The sequence below is a fragment of the Athene cunicularia genome (genome assembly GCF_003259725.1).
Source record: "Athene cunicularia isolate RWA chromosome 8 unlocalized genomic scaffold, athCun1 chr8_part1, whole genome shotgun sequence".
Lineage (NCBI taxonomy): Eukaryota > Metazoa > Chordata > Aves > Strigiformes > Strigidae > Athene > Athene cunicularia.
Window position 1 is genome coordinate 31,863,018 of NW_020799109.1, and position 15,185 is coordinate 31,878,202.

At 41.6% G+C, this 15,185-nt stretch overlaps 1 protein-coding gene across 4 annotated transcripts; it reads left to right on the forward strand.

Moving 5' to 3' along the window:
* Positions 1 to 6: 6 nt before the first annotated feature.
* On the forward strand, positions 7 to 11,719 carry NPL (N-acetylneuraminate pyruvate lyase). 4 transcript variants are annotated; one of them, XM_026854500.1, is made up of 12 exons: positions 7 to 127; positions 390 to 458; positions 2,076 to 2,149; positions 3,292 to 3,379; positions 4,491 to 4,548; positions 4,639 to 4,714; positions 6,003 to 6,095; positions 6,921 to 7,069; positions 7,254 to 7,300; positions 8,089 to 8,173; positions 9,031 to 9,070; positions 11,074 to 11,719. In XM_026854500.1, exons 2-12 carry the CDS (start codon positions 394 to 396, stop codon positions 11,223 to 11,225), a joined length of 927 nt encoding a protein of 308 aa, XP_026710301.1. In that variant the 5' UTR covers positions 7 to 127; positions 390 to 393; the 3' UTR covers positions 11,226 to 11,719. The 4 variants fall into 4 exon arrangements, with proteins under 4 accessions (XP_026710301.1, XP_026710300.1, XP_026710303.1 ...); XM_026854499.1 differs by lacking the exon at positions 7 to 127 and adding an exon at positions 146 to 183; XM_026854501.1 differs by lacking the exon at positions 7 to 127 and adding an exon at positions 180 to 252.
* The last annotated feature ends 3,466 nt before the right edge of the window (positions 11,720 to 15,185 follow it).

A 15,185-nucleotide genomic window follows, 5' to 3' on the forward strand; every position in this document is an offset into this window, starting at 1 on the left:
AGGCCTGGCGGGTCCCTGGGCGCTGCCGGGGACGCTGCCCTTCTCGGGGGAAGGGTTTTGAGCCTGAATCTCTCCAAAACGGGTCTCCCTTCCAGGCTGCCAGGCGTTATGTGCCAGGCCACAACCGGTGTGTGGGAAAGGAGGGGTAAAATAGGAGATGTCTGAAATGGAACCGCAGCCCAGGTACCCAGTCCTGTCCTGGGATGGTGCTGGCTGCAATAAACTGCTCTTTCAACAACGATAAAAAGACAAGTATTTCTCTCTAACCAAAAATAACACCCTTCCAAAGTCCACTCCTTCTGAACTTTGCCTGTTCAGTTTTGCTGTTAACAGAAAGTGGTTGAAACTTAAATGAAGATGGCAATAATTTGTATCTCTTTTCCAAACAGCTCAATGACACCGGGAAAGAAGTTAGAGGGTCTTGTAGCTGCCACAGTCACACCGATGACTCCTGATGGGTGAGTGTGACCCTGTATCACAACATGGCATGTTGTCAGAAGAGCACTGCTTATACCCTTACCTTAAAACCCTACCTTCCTTCTTTCTTATTTAGAACCGATAAGGTTTGGCTTTATTTTTAAATCAGATCTCTGATAGGATGGAGAAACCACTAAATTGGTCCCACTAGCACTAGAGTGGGTTCCATTTGGTTCTGCACCCTCCTGTTGACCACCAGATGCTGTAGGTCTGGGTTTGGAGAGTTTGGATCAGTCTTCCATCTCTTTTTCTATTGTTTTTGTAGCTGCAAATTAACTCATAGTAAGGTTACATATATAGAGTATTGCAGTATTTTCCCATTTGTTAAGGCAAATCACAGTCCTGGTTAAAAATAGCTTTTGAGAGCTAGAAAATAATTGTCAACATTGATATCCTTTTAGATTTTTCTTTACCCTAGGTAACTTGTGCATGCATTCATGTGTATATAGGTGTCCATGGAATTAGTCTAAACCAGAAGAAAATATTGCAAGGACTGCATAGTTCTGAAAAGAACATAAAATCAAAAGTTGAAATTTGGCCTTCCTTAAAGCAGTGTTGGTAAACAGATGTCCTCCCTGATGCATCTTGGTGTTGCAAGACAGTTATTTGGAGTCAGCAAAGGACTGTGAGCTGCTCTGATGGGGTATATGTCAAGATCTGTATGTGTTTCTGAGGGAGACGGTGGAGATCTGCTAGTATAGTCATCTGAAAGTGATCTTTTACTTTTGAAAAGTGCCATAAAGCACGGTACTTTCTCAGGCAGGGAACTCACGTGCATTGCAGTCACTGCTGCATTTCTTGCTTTAAAGGAAACTTATTTCTGATTTCTTTTTTTTATTATTATTACTCATGTTTATTGCAACATGATATTTAGAGAGTGATCTGGGCCTGCAGCCTGGAATGCCTAGCCCACGTAAGACATGTTCTGTGAAAGCAGCTGTGAAAATCTGGGTGATGTGTGAACCCAGTCAGGGTCTCAGAATGGACTTCCAGACTATAGGTTTGGTCTGTATGTTTGACAATAAAACAACGGTAAAATATACGCTGATAAACAAAATGTTTGTTCTGCAGAGAAGATAAATCTAGAATTCAATTTCCCCTGTTTGTCAGGGAAGTAGGTTGCTTTCCTCATCCTTCAATGAGAGAGAGAGAGGGGCCAGAGTCACATCCAGCAGATGCCATTTCACTATGTCCAGCAGTTACAAGTATAGCTTAACTATTTTCCAGCGCTTGCACAGATACCTTTGTGTTCTCAAGAGGATTCCTGTTTCCCTCAGCAGTCAAAAAGGTTTGAGTGCCTCTTGTTCTCCCATACCTCCCCCAAAAATCCTTTGCTATGAGAAGCCTGCAGTAATTAGCAGTCAAGCTAAAAGGTTGGAACAGTGAAGAGAATGTGTCAGGAGGAAGAGAAACTGGAAGGAAGAATTCAGAACTGAACTGTTGCCTGAAATGTTAAACACATGTTGAGGGTATGATACCTTGGGGTAATCTGTGTGTGTACAAATGCTTCAAAAAGACATGTCTTTTTTTTGTTTTCTTAATCTCTTAAGATAACTGTGGGTGGAGACTTACGGTTGCTTCGGTTCCTTTCATTTCAGACAAATTAACCTTTCAGTGATTCATAAATACGTGGATTATCTGGTAAGCGAGCAGAACGTGAAGAATGTCTTCGGTAAGTGTTTTTTTGACAGAGACCGTGTTACACCCCTTTTGCTTGGATGGAAATCGTATGATATCTTGCCTGATAAGAGCTGTAGCAGGAGGGGCTGTGGATACGAGATCATCCTAAACATATTCATCAGTGGAGAGAGTGTAAGCAATACTTGAGGCATCTGCTTTTGCCTATACCCTATGTCTGTGTGGGATAAAATAAGTGTTGCCTTCATACAATGCCATTCCCGGAGATGAATGGATAATGCTGTGTTGATAGAGGAGACTCAGCAGAATGATTTTCCCCTTTGCCTGAGCAAAATACAATCATCTGATCAGAAGATACCAGCTCAGGAGTCCAGGGAATTCAGTGAGCTCATTAAAGCCAAATGGGCTTCTTCAGGAGACCTGTGGTGTGCTGTGTGATTCCAGGGTGGTCACTGCTTTCATCTCTCTTCTGCCTCCGCCTCAGTGGCTGCTGCAGGGGCAGAAGGGATGACTGGGTAAAAAATACAGCATCTGCTAAACCACTTTCATTCACAGCCTGGCATAGTTAAGTAAGCTGAAATCAGTGATAAGATTTTTGGTTCAAAACTTCAGTCAAAAGAGTGCCAAGATGCAGAGCAGAGCGTGGCAGTGACTTTAGCTATCCCAGTTTAATCTGTTTTTTGTGATTGAATATAGTGACATTTCACTGTTTTCCAGGGGTGCTATAGCCTAGGTAGTACACATGGTTCCACTTGTGACAGAGACACCAAATTTCAGGTCAGACTGTTTCCTTGGGGTGGAGGATAGACAATCACTGCCTGGATAGTTGGGTGTCCCTTTCTGCACTTGTCATAGCCTGGCTCATCGCTGGGAGAGGAGGTAGTGTCTGCTGGGGAGGAGGAGGTGCTGGGGGGTTGTTTCCCAGTTTCAGCAGCTGATTCTGCCTCCTCCCTCACAGAACTGCTCATCCTGAAGCATCCAGGTTTCCAACACAAGCATTTAGTGATGATAACGCTGCAATCCCCAAGCAGATGCTGGTGCGGACCTTAAAATTTGAGTTGGGGGAAAAGTATTTCAGTTTAGTATCATGAAAAGTGTTAGTTCTTGTGTTCAGTAAAACCAACACACATAGGCCAGGCCTCAGTGAGTGTGTTATGTTGTGTTGTGTTGAAACAGTGAATGGCACGACAGGAGAAGGACTGTCCCTTAACATCCAGGAGAGGAAGCAGTTGGCGGAAGAATGGGTGTGCCAAGGAAAAGAGAAGTGAGTAGCTGAGACTGAACAGGGGGTTCCAAATCTCGTGTTATGATATAGGCGTGCCTGATTAAAAAGCCATCTTTGCTGATGGCATTTTTTTGTGGAGTATTTTGTTGCTGGGCTTTGTTCTCCAGCTACTTTATCATGTCTGTGGTTTTGTTACTGCCAGTGAGCTGGTGTCCATTTCTGCTGCTTCGAGAGCTTGTAAGAGTCCTTCTCTTTGGTACACTGAGGAGCAGGGGAACAAAAAAAGGGCACTGGGGATAAAAAGGGCTGTGCCCTTTGCTTATTCTTGGGAAGAAATTAAAGTGAAGAGCAATCTTCCTGTTTGTGTCCTGTGAGCATTTCTGAACTTTTTAATATATTAAATGATTTGGTATGGGGGATTCGGTGCTTCCCTAGATACACAGTCAGTGGCAGAGGAAGGAATTCAACCTGGATCTGCAGCTATGTACCCAATTGTAGCTCCATTCTCCATCACTTGTACCTGTCATAGTCTTGTATCACTCACCGCTGCCATCTTCTCAGTTGCTATGTTAGAGGATATGGAGAGGAGGAGGTGTTTTGGGTGAGAAGGGCAGTGAGCAGAAATAATCTGGTATGAAGGCTCAGAGCTTGTGTGGATATAAAAGAGAAACTCAGCGATGGGACTGATGGACTGGAACTTGGGAGGTTGTCTTGGCTGGAGCAGACAAGCAGTCAAAGGTGCTGCTGTGAGGTTGAGCTCTTCTGGTAGTTTTGCAGAGCAATTGGTTTAGAAAGCAAAGATGCTTTGATATCCTTCCCTTTTCTCAGCTTTCCCTTAAATCATTAATGTCTTAATAAAATACTAAATTTTTTCCCTCCTGATGGCCTTGAAACTGTGACAGCAAGGAGTCACACACCATTCATATTTGCAAATGTATTTTTTCTACCACCAGCTGCTTGCCACTGTTGGCATTTTCTCTGTGTGTCTGCTCATCAGGTCAACACAGGTTCAAATCCCTTTTAGGTTTAATCTAGATCAGTGAAGTTCTTGTTCTGTGGCTCCCTGGTCTGAAGCGATTTATTTTGGCAGACTGGTATTTTTCACCATCACTGAAACGTCCCAAAACCTTTTGAATTTGTTCTTGTGCAGATTGGATCATGTGATCATTCATGTGGGAGCACTGAGTCTGCCAGAGTCCCAAGAGCTGGTATGTGTATGTTATGATTCCTTTTCACTATGTGTGTAATAAATATAAAGCAGATGCACCCTCAGGTACTTTCTGTTCTTTCTTTTATAGGCAAGACATGCAGCAGCTATAGGTGCTAGTGGTATTGCTGTAATTGCCCCTTTCTTCTTCAAACCCACAAACAAAAGTGAGTAGATGTGCATGTCAGACCTGCTGAGGCCATTTATATTGCCCTCCAAATCTTTATCATAGATAGGGATTGATGTCATCTTCTTTCCTTGGAAAATATTCTGGTGATAATGTTTGCACACCTGTCACGTATGGCACCATGCAAAAGCAAAACCTAGAAGAAACATTTTTTAAAGATGGGAGATACCAGAATTCTCCCAGTAAGAAGTGGGCAGGATGTCTTTTGGGATATATTTTGTTAGCTTCTTGTAAAAAGAGGAGTTGCTTATGGAAAAAGGAGTTAACTAGTCTGTCTTCTGAATAGATAGCATGGAGTTCACGCTTGATCTGAGCCACGCTAGGAAGCAGTTGGTTCCATGCTGACCCTTGCTGGACACTGTCCAAGTTGATAATCAGCTGATACACAGGTGTGCCTCTTGTTACTGAGGTGGTCATGTTTGGTTCTGTGCTCCTAAGGTTACTTCAGAACTGATAAATTGAATGTTCTGCTTTTAATATCATGAACATAATATAAAAAAATGACATGAAGTGGAGGGTTGTAATAGAAATGTTAAAAGTTGTCTGAATGAGTTATGAATTAAAATCTTCATATGGAAGCACCGGAAGAAACCAGAGTGGATTGCCAGAATGGCTGTTATTGTCAGCCAAGGACACAGTCAGTGGTGATAGAACTGGTAAGCGCAGAGGAACAGCACAAAGATTAGCAGAAGACCTTGCCAATAGTAGTAGGATGGCAGTGAGGTTTCAGCATGTTGTCTTTGCTATTCCTCCTCCTGCTATACCCATGGGAAGATTGCCTAAGATCTGTGAAGGAGGTAGTGAACAGGATTCTCAGAAGAACGTCAGCTATAATAACTCTGATTCCTAAAACAGTACAAACAAGTTGTCCAAAAACCTGTTCATCATTACCATTGAGCACTGCCCCAGGGAGGTGAATGTGAGCTTCATCCCTTGGTGTCTATGTTGCCCACAGGTGATCCTGGTGAGACCACTTTGGCACACAGGTCTTGCATGTGTGAGAGCATGCGTGAGTTACATCTCTAAGAGAATGAGTGTAAGTTACTGAAACTGGTTTGGTTTGAAATAAGTATCTTTGCCTTCCTAAGGTCTTCCACTGAGTTTTGTTACATTTAATTTTTTATGTGTGAGGGTTTTTATATGACGCATGGTTAATGGGATGCAAGCTATAGATGGCCTCTCCACAGACCCTGGCTGCTGTGAATCTGAACGGTTTCATTATGGATAGTCTCCTTCTCTTACGGGGTTACTCGCTTGTTTTCTTCCAGATGAGCTGACTGCTTTCTTACAGAAAGTTGCGTCTGAAGCCCCTGCGGTTCCATTTTATTACTATCACATTCCTTCTCTGACGGGTGTGAAGAGTAAGTACTGCTTAGTTGGCTCTTCCTGAGCCCCTAGGCTTGTAGCAACCTGAGTAATCCCAGCAGCTGGTGCAATTAGTTTACGAGCCAGGTAGTCATTAGTGATTTATCTACCATACCAGGGATGTGGCCTTTGCTCTTGTCACATGCCAGCTGTAGTGGAAAGGATCCTTTCTGAAAATTGGAGGTGAATCCAAGACTGGAAAATAAATTGAATTCCTCTTCATGGAAAAAAAGTCACAGCTTATAAGTACTGAACAGCTGGGATGGAGGAGGTGATGCTGACCATGGCTTTGCAATTAGTGTGGACCAGGATAGGTAATTGCCTTGGACAATAGTTGAATCCTGATTTTTTGCAAGATAGTGACCACCATCTCTCTTGGTGTACACTGACTACATAGTCCTGCTTGCTAGTAAATTACGTGTGAAACCACTTTCTCAAGTCTTACTATTTAGCAGAGGAATTAGGAATAGAGCAAGGTTACTTGCTCTACAGCAGGTCACATGGTGTTCTTTGATGTATGAATTTATATTTATTCTTAAACATGTTGTTAGTTCATTCCTACGCTTTCATTTTTCCATTTTTTTTCCCTTCTGATCTGGTAAAAGGAATGCTTCAAAGAGGGTGGAAAGATGCCTTTTGTATAACTCTGGGAAATAATCATGCGGAACTTGTCTTACTGGTTGTTTTAGAGCTATATAGTTTCCTAGGCTTAGGCCAAAAGCAAATAACTTGTAAAATAATGTCTCCCTCTTGGGGACAAGATGGAGAAATCTCCTAGAACAGGGGTGTGTTTCTTCATATGAGATTGGTGTTCTGCACAGTTCGTGTTGAAGAGCTGCTGGGTGGAATAAAAGAGCAGATACCCACCTTCCAGGGTGTGAAGTTCAGCGACACGGACCTATTGGACCTTGCACAGTGTATAAACAAGAATGAGAGAGAACAGTTTGCATTTCTTTATGGGGTGGATGAGGTAAGACGCTCCTCTTAAAAATTATTTCTTCTATGACATTCTCTTGCTTCAGCTTTGGGGAAAAAGGTAACCCTGGACATTCAGTGCCAGGTAGCTTTGCTGCTCCCTCCCACCACCCCTTTTTTTTTCTTTATTTTGTTATGTGAAGTAAAATATTTTCTTTTCTCCCCCTACCCAAAACTAGCAACTGTTGAGTGCACTGGCAATAGGGGCAGACGGAGCAGTTGGAAGGTCAGTATGGCTTGGACTCTTTCCCCTCGACACACACTCTCTTGCGTCTTCCACTATCTGCACAGGATTTCTCTAACATCTTCTGTCACCATGATGGAGGATTTTGTAGGCTATACAGCAGCAAGAAGACAGATAAGCTAGCTCCAGTGATAGCCATGGGACAGTCATATAACCTGGGATCTCAGATTATGCTCGTTTGGGTGATTATTGTTGCAGTCTGTAGGCAGACTCAAAGGTTTCAACTTATTTCTTTGTCCTCATGGCAACTTTCTGAAGTAGGGGATCACTTTTTTCTTCCTTATATGCGTAAGGAACCAAAACTTAGAAGGGTTAAGATCATTAGTTCACATAAAAAGTCTGTGAGGAAAAGGGCTCTGCTGAGTTTTCTGATTTGTATTCTGCTCCTCATACCAGGCTGCTTAGAAGAGTTACTGTGTGATATCTGTGTTCTTGTGTAGATGATCCAATAAATGAATAAGCATCTGGAAAATTAAGTGATTGACTTTCCATGTTACCTAATTGTGCTATTTTATTTTTAATTTTGAAAAGCAGTTCCATTTGGAAAGAACGGGGAAGAGAAATCTGCTCTCTAAACTCTTCCATAGGGCTTGGCGTACTTCAGATGCTTGACAATATAAAAGCACACATATGAATCTCTGTCATAATACTGACATTCTTATAATATTGTCAACAGCAGAAGCCTGTGGCTATTTCTTTTGTTTAAGTGGTTCTAAGCTCCTCCTTTGCATTTACCAATTCTGGTTTTGGTTTGGTTTTTTTTTTGGCAGTACATACAACTATTTGGGCCGAAAAACCAATCTGATGTTGCAAGCCTTTGCAAAGCCAGACCTTGCATTAGCACAGAAGTATCAGGTACAGTATCTTTGCTGTCCCCACTAGGAGCAGCCTTCTTTAGCTTTACTGGGGCTGTTTTCCATCTGGTTGTGTCGTCCATACCCTGAGGTAGCTTTATTAAAGCAAACTTCATTCAGCTCCAACCTCTCTGCTTGTTATTCACCTCTCCTTAACTTTTTGACCAGTTCTTACTAACTTTTAACCAAGATTTGTCTTGCTTATCCTTCAGCTCTCTAATTTCATCTATGCAGAGTGAGCATGGCCTGGCCTTTTTCTTGAACAAGCCCAAAATGGCCAAGCCCCTTGGCTAGGAGTATTCTGGGGATACCTTACATGATGTAGGGCAGAAAGCTGTCCCAAATCAGCCCTGCCTTGACATCTCTTGGTCCTGGGCAGCTTGAAGATTTGTGAGGAGTTGTAAGCAATCAGTATACAATCTACACTCAGTGTTTTTATGGGACATTTGAGGCATCCTTCTTTTGCCTTAAAATAGAAGTGACTGCGGGATGAAAGTCTAAAAGACATCTGAAAGATGATCTGCTCTGGGAAGTCTCTTTACTAGGCAGTGGGTATTCAGATTTGTAAACATTTAGAGCCCAATATGAGACTTACCAGTGTTCTTGGATTGCTTGCAGGGAGAGACAGCTTGAACATGAGTGATAGACTGAGAGGGAGTGATGGTTTTCTTATATCCATCCCTCCCTCCCCTATTTCAATGGAATTCAGTTGGTATTTCCCATAGACTGGCCAGGTGGCCAAGGGTTTTTCTCAAAGGTGTGCAACAATTGTATAAGATGTAAATACCATGATAGCTCCACATGCTTTTACATCTTAAAATTTGAAGGGGTTAATAAACTACTGTCTGTCTTTTCTAGTTTCTCACTGGGGAATTTCTCAACTTTGTCAGCAAACTAGGTAAGTCCTACACTGCCTGTTTCCCTCGTTATCTCTTAAAATACAGACTTGGTGCTCCAGAAACTCTCACGTTGCTGTACCCTGAGAACTTCCTTCTGAAAGATTTTGCAGTGAGAAAATGTTGCATCTGCTGTTTCCTGAGTTAGTAGCAGCTGGGAGCTCAACAAAGGGAGCTGACCAAGCATCCCTGCCAGATTCCACTCTCACTTCCTTCCTCCTGTGAAATCTCACAGAAGCTGTGACTCTGCGATTTACCCTTTTTCTGTCTCTGTGGGTGGTTTGTTTGATTGTTTGGTTTTTGTTCTGTCTCCAAAAGCTAATTTCTAGCTTTGTTTCTACAGTCATTTTTCTGAAATGGTGCCACTCCAGTAGGAAAACAGCTCTGATATTTGTCTCTCCTGCCTTGCTATAATTTAACTGTTCAATGCTGTACAAGGCAAAATGCTAAAGCTTTTAAAAATTGCTTGATTTTCAGAAACAAACCCAAGTTTTAATATAAAAAACAATTAAACCCAACCAAGTCAGAGTAGTGTTAGGGAGACTAAATTGGACATTTTGTGGTTTTCACTTACTGAAGAGAACTGTTCACTGAGTTTTTGCTATACATATGCAAGCCCAAATGAATCTAGCTGAGCTTTAGTGCTTGGTTGTATTTCTTGTGTTAAAAGTCAGAGGAAATGCATCATTATTTAGCCTTACAGATAAAGAGGCAAACACTGAATTTTCAGAGGTACATAAGGAAGCTTGACCTATGGACAGAGAGGCCTCCTGAAGTTTCCTATGGTGGTTTAAGCTGGTATCCAATGTCATTGTCACATGCCAGCAGGATTTTACTACTCCCAGGGCTTGACTTTATGTGAGTCTGCACTGGGGAATAGCTGTGAGGCTGCAAACATTGGGGTGTTGTGATGACAAATTGGCTGGGATGGCTCAGCCTACCAGTGAAGGTAAGTTGGAAGTGTCACCAAAATGGGATAAAAGAACTTATTGACAGCAGTTTGATGTAGATAAGCAAACACTCCTTTATTAACGGCCAGGTATGCAGGGGAGTCATCAACAACCCACACCTAACTCGTGTAATGTGCTGATTATATCGGGTACAGTATTAAACAAGTTCTCATACATAAACATGCTAATGCCTGTAATTCATTTTCATATTCCCACCTCTTTCTGGTCATGCGCACTTGAATCCTGAAATGAGTTGGGGGGCTGCTTTTGTGACTACCACAGACTACTGACTCAAAAGAAAGACTCCCCAATGTTCTTGACTTAAGGACTTTGGCTCACATTTCAGTTTTAACATGCTTCAAGGCCCTTTCACAATACAACATTTAAAATGGTCTACAGGGCAATAAATCATCCTCACCAAGCAGTCTAACAATGGTACCTTATCTAGCAGTGTAATTGGTTGTATGGTTACTTTAAACAACATCTCTATGACTAGTCAAAACATTATACTAATCTTTTATAAAAACCGATATTTCTGTGAGATTCCATTTAATTGATTAGTCCTAATCATTTCTTATCACAACCCCCAAAAATCATCCACTCAAATAATAACAAATCAGTGACAAACAGAAGGGGCCTGATTTTTGCTTCTTTTACCTATGGAGGACTTGCACCATCTTTCCTATTGTCAGGGCTGTGTGGCAAGGAAAAAGGAACACACATACAGCCCTGGTTATCTCTAAGGCTGGCACAGTAGTTTGTGAATTGCTTATCTAAGAATATACTCTGCTTGGTATCTTTAGGAGGGAAACTAGTGGTATAATATATAAATAAATGTAGTAAGTAGATGTAATTTTTACTGTAATGTCTTTCCTGTCTGCAAGCACAATCATCTCTTCTTAGTTACACTGTTCCCGCTCCCAAGAAGTGTTTAAAGCCTGGTTTATGCTGGACTACACAGGAACTGTGTGCTGCTGCTTTTTTGGGACACCTGTATAGAGACTGCTCTAAGTAAAATGATCTGTAAATTCCTGATTTTGCTTTTGTCCACCCAGGTTTTGGTGTTGCACAGACTAAAGCTGTAATAACTTTTGTTTCTGGCATTCCCATGGGACCTCCACGGCTTCCTCTTGTTGACGTCTCTGAGGAGTTCATCATCAAGGCCAAAGACAAGCTGGACAGCATTGTGTGGCCTGATGGTGACTGATATTCATTTCCATGTCGATCTGGAAGTAGAGGCTCCTTTTCTGGGATTCCCTGTCACATGGCATGTTCCCCATGTGATGGGCTGTGATTTCTTTCAGGGAATTGGCAATGTGCCTGAGCCCCTTCCTGTTAGGGCTGGATTTGTTGGTGCACATGTAGCCGCCTTTTTGTGTAACTTTACTCTGCTCCCCAGGAATTCTGCATATTCTGGGACTAGCTGGTATCTTTGAATTAAAAAAAATAAGATTTTTCCCAGTTGAAGGATACTGGAGGAGGAGGAAAATATGTCTCTACACTCCCTCTGGCTAGATCATTGTCATCTCCCTTCATAAGTATTATCTCCAGCACTAAAGAGTGTTTTAAACACTGGTATGACACTGTCTGGTTGCTCAGATGGGTATTTTATTGTTTGTCGCTACATCATTAGGACACTGACTATGCATATAAAATCCTGGTTTTGTCTGATCTCATTGTCTTTGTACACCTTCAATTAATGCAAAATTAAAAAAAAAACCTTTTGCAACAGAAAACATGTGGCTAATGAGCAGATATTTTTTCATCTTTATGACAAAAATAAAGCCAAAATTGAGCTGTACATCTCTATATTGCAGTGTAAAATAGTGTCTTACATGTTAGAAAGTGATACAGAGAAATGATTACTTGTTTTGAGATTTCTTTATTTACTTATAGAAAACTGCTTAGCACCCAGACTGTTCTGTGGAATTTTACCAAGGATTACTGTTAATCAAAACAAAGCAGTTCACTATGAAAATCTACCGAGGATTACAATGTTCAGCAAAATATTATACTTTTGTCCTTGAGTAACAGGTGGCTCTAACTAGTTGGAATTTTGCTAATGAGTAAAGATAGCCATATACGAATGGTAGAAGTTCTGTTGGTTCTCTTAGATAAGATAGAAAGTAAACCATCTGAAAAACACTCTTGTTATTCAAGAAATTGGCCAAGGGAATCTGCGCATGCTCCAGGGAAAAAAACAAGGTGAGAAAGACTACGAGCCTTCCTCCCAAAGACCCCCGAAGATGACCACCAGGAGACAATGCGCAGGTCAAAGAGAACATTGTAATAAACTATTGTAACTAATTTGCTAAGTTAAGCAAGGTGGGTACAGTAGGATTGAATGATCTGTAAATGTTAAACCATACTATCCTGCTGTCTAAAGTATTGTAAAAATAGAATATGGTACCCTGTGTGGGTTTTGAAATGATTTGCGATTACTATAACCTATATTACAATGAATGTTTGAATATATATATGGATAAAATATGAAGTATGCCATTCAGTTGGAAAAATGTAACTACTTCTTGGAAACCTCATCACCTGGAGCTTGCGGGAGATATGGACACGCACATGACCAGTATGATCAAGCAATGCCCCTTTATTGAAGGTAAGCAAGCCCTTTTATAGGTTTCTCCTGTGCATGCGAACGGTACGTGGTGCAATCCTTCTGATTGGACAGTTAGCTTTGTCCACACGCTTCTCACGATTGGATAATAAGTGCCACACTCAAATGTCTTTCTCCGCTCAACCCATCTCCTGGAGTTGGTTGCTGAGTTCTTTGTTCTATGTCCTTGCTGAGTTGTGCACATGTGTAGGATTGCTCACATGTCCATTATCTCCCAACATATCCCTATTGTTTTTGAGCAATCCACATTCCGTGCGGGCTTTTTTGCAATGATTGTTAATACAATAAACTAAGCATGGCAAAATAATAACAAACATAATAATTCCAACAATTCTCCTTTGTAACAACTTCTTCAACTATCCTGTGAACATGGTTAACTTTCCTATGTAACTTGGGCCCCTACTGGTTTGGAAGGGATTTCAATAAACACATTCAGAAGGCATGAGCATTAATCAATTAGAATCATTGCAAGGCTTAGGTTTGTGAGCTTGACCTTCTTTCCAAGGCCACACCCAGCGAGATGGAACCCACCGTAAGCCATGATCTGTAAGCAAACACATATAACCTCTGCCTGTTAACTGTACTTTAACAGGTCCTTCCCATTGCCCAGTATTTAAGTTTTTAAACATAACTAATGGTTATTGTGTGCCTATAGATTGTTCAGCATCACCTTTTATTGCTAAACTGTGAATCATCATTGGTGGTTCCTGATGTTCTCCTATAAGCCTCAAAAAATTCAAAACATATAAAACTTTATTTAATCGTTCAGCTGGCATCATACCTGACATTCGCCCTTTTTGTTTTTGAAGCATTTGCCTCAGAGTTTGATGAGCTCGTTCAATGATTGCTTGTCCAGTGGGAGAGTGTGGAATTCCTATACAGTGTTTAATGCCCCATAAGATACAGAAGTGTTGGAAGCGTCCAGAAATATATGCTGGACCATTGTCTGTTTCATGGCACCCCAATTACAGCAAAAGAACTATATAAGTGTTTTTCAAGATGTTTAGCTGTCTCTCCAGCTTGAGCTGTAGCCCAAAGAGTCATGGAGAAGGTATCAATAACAACATGTACATATTTTAACCTACCAAATTCTGCTATGTGAGTAACATCCATTTGCCATAATTGCAAAGGTGATAGGCCCCGTGGGTTAACTCCTGTTCCCAGGCCAAACCCTATTTTTTGACAGGATCGGCAAGAGGCAACAATTCCCTTCGCATCCGCAAGAGGAATTTTAAATTGTTTATGCAACATTTTTGCTGAGTGATGCAAAAAAATTGTGAGGTTCTCTAGCTTGTGCAAACAAATTTGTAGAGGGCCCAGACCAGGTTGGAGCAACCAATTGATCAGCTAGTTCATTTCCATACCTGTCCTGGTTCAACTAGGATAGGGTTAGGTTTCCCCAGCAGACAGGGGGAAGGGATCTCCAGCCGGGTTATTCATACCATGCTGGCGTCAGGTCCAGGGGCGGAGCCTTTTTACCGGGCTCTTTGGCAGGCTTGGTGGCAGGAACCTTTTTTCTGTAAACCATTTAGCGGTATTTCGCTGTATATCAATTGTCTTGTTCACTGTTATTGCTGTTTATTGTTATCATTGTTACTGTTGTTGTTCAGATTGTTCTATCACTCTGTTGTATTAAATTTCTTCTTATTTTAGCCCGGGTTTGTGCCTCACTTCCAGCCCAACCGGCGCGGGTGGGGGAGGGGCAATGGCAACGTGCTCTCCGGTCCTGGCAGGATTTAAACCTGCACAATACCCTAATCCTTCTTTGGATTGGTGACTTCTGATGTGAGTAATAAAGTAGACAACTTCTCTGATCAAGAGTGTGAACTAGTTGTTGCAACAGTTTCCCTTCCGTATCAGGCACAAACATTAGGGCTTGACAAGCTATTGACTGCCATAGTCGCAACACTTCATTAGAGAAACTGACTTGTAGATCTACTGTTGCAAAGGGTCCTGTACCTAACAACATTTGCGCTTGACTGAGATAAAGTGGATCACCTTGTGGTTGCGGCTGAGCTTGCTCATTATTAGCTAATTTAGTCCATGCACTTTCAAACATTTTTTGAGATGGAGTTAATATAACTGCTGCTATTTGATCAATATCTTTTGGAATTAACAGTGATGATGAAAAAATATAATTAATAAGACCATTTTGCATTACTGAAGCTCTAGCCTTTTCAAGCAATTTCCAATCTAAAGGATCCCATTCATTAGTACCACTAACACTATTAATAGAAACAGGAAACGCTTGTATGCTTTCAGGAATAAAAGACCCCTCCACTACAGCATCTCTAATAATCCCTTTCCATCGGTGTATGGCCACAGAGGCACTCTGCACCTGTGAAGAGAAAAGATGTGAAGTTGTAGGGTGAGACGAAGGAAGCACAGCCTCCGCCTGTGATGATAGCAAGAATGGATTAGAAGCAGGTACTGGTGTCCCCGAAATCCGGGATAAAAATATCTTATAGACACCAATGTGATGCAGATAAGCAGACACTTCTTTATTGACGGCCGGACGTGTAGGGGAGTGCTCTCACC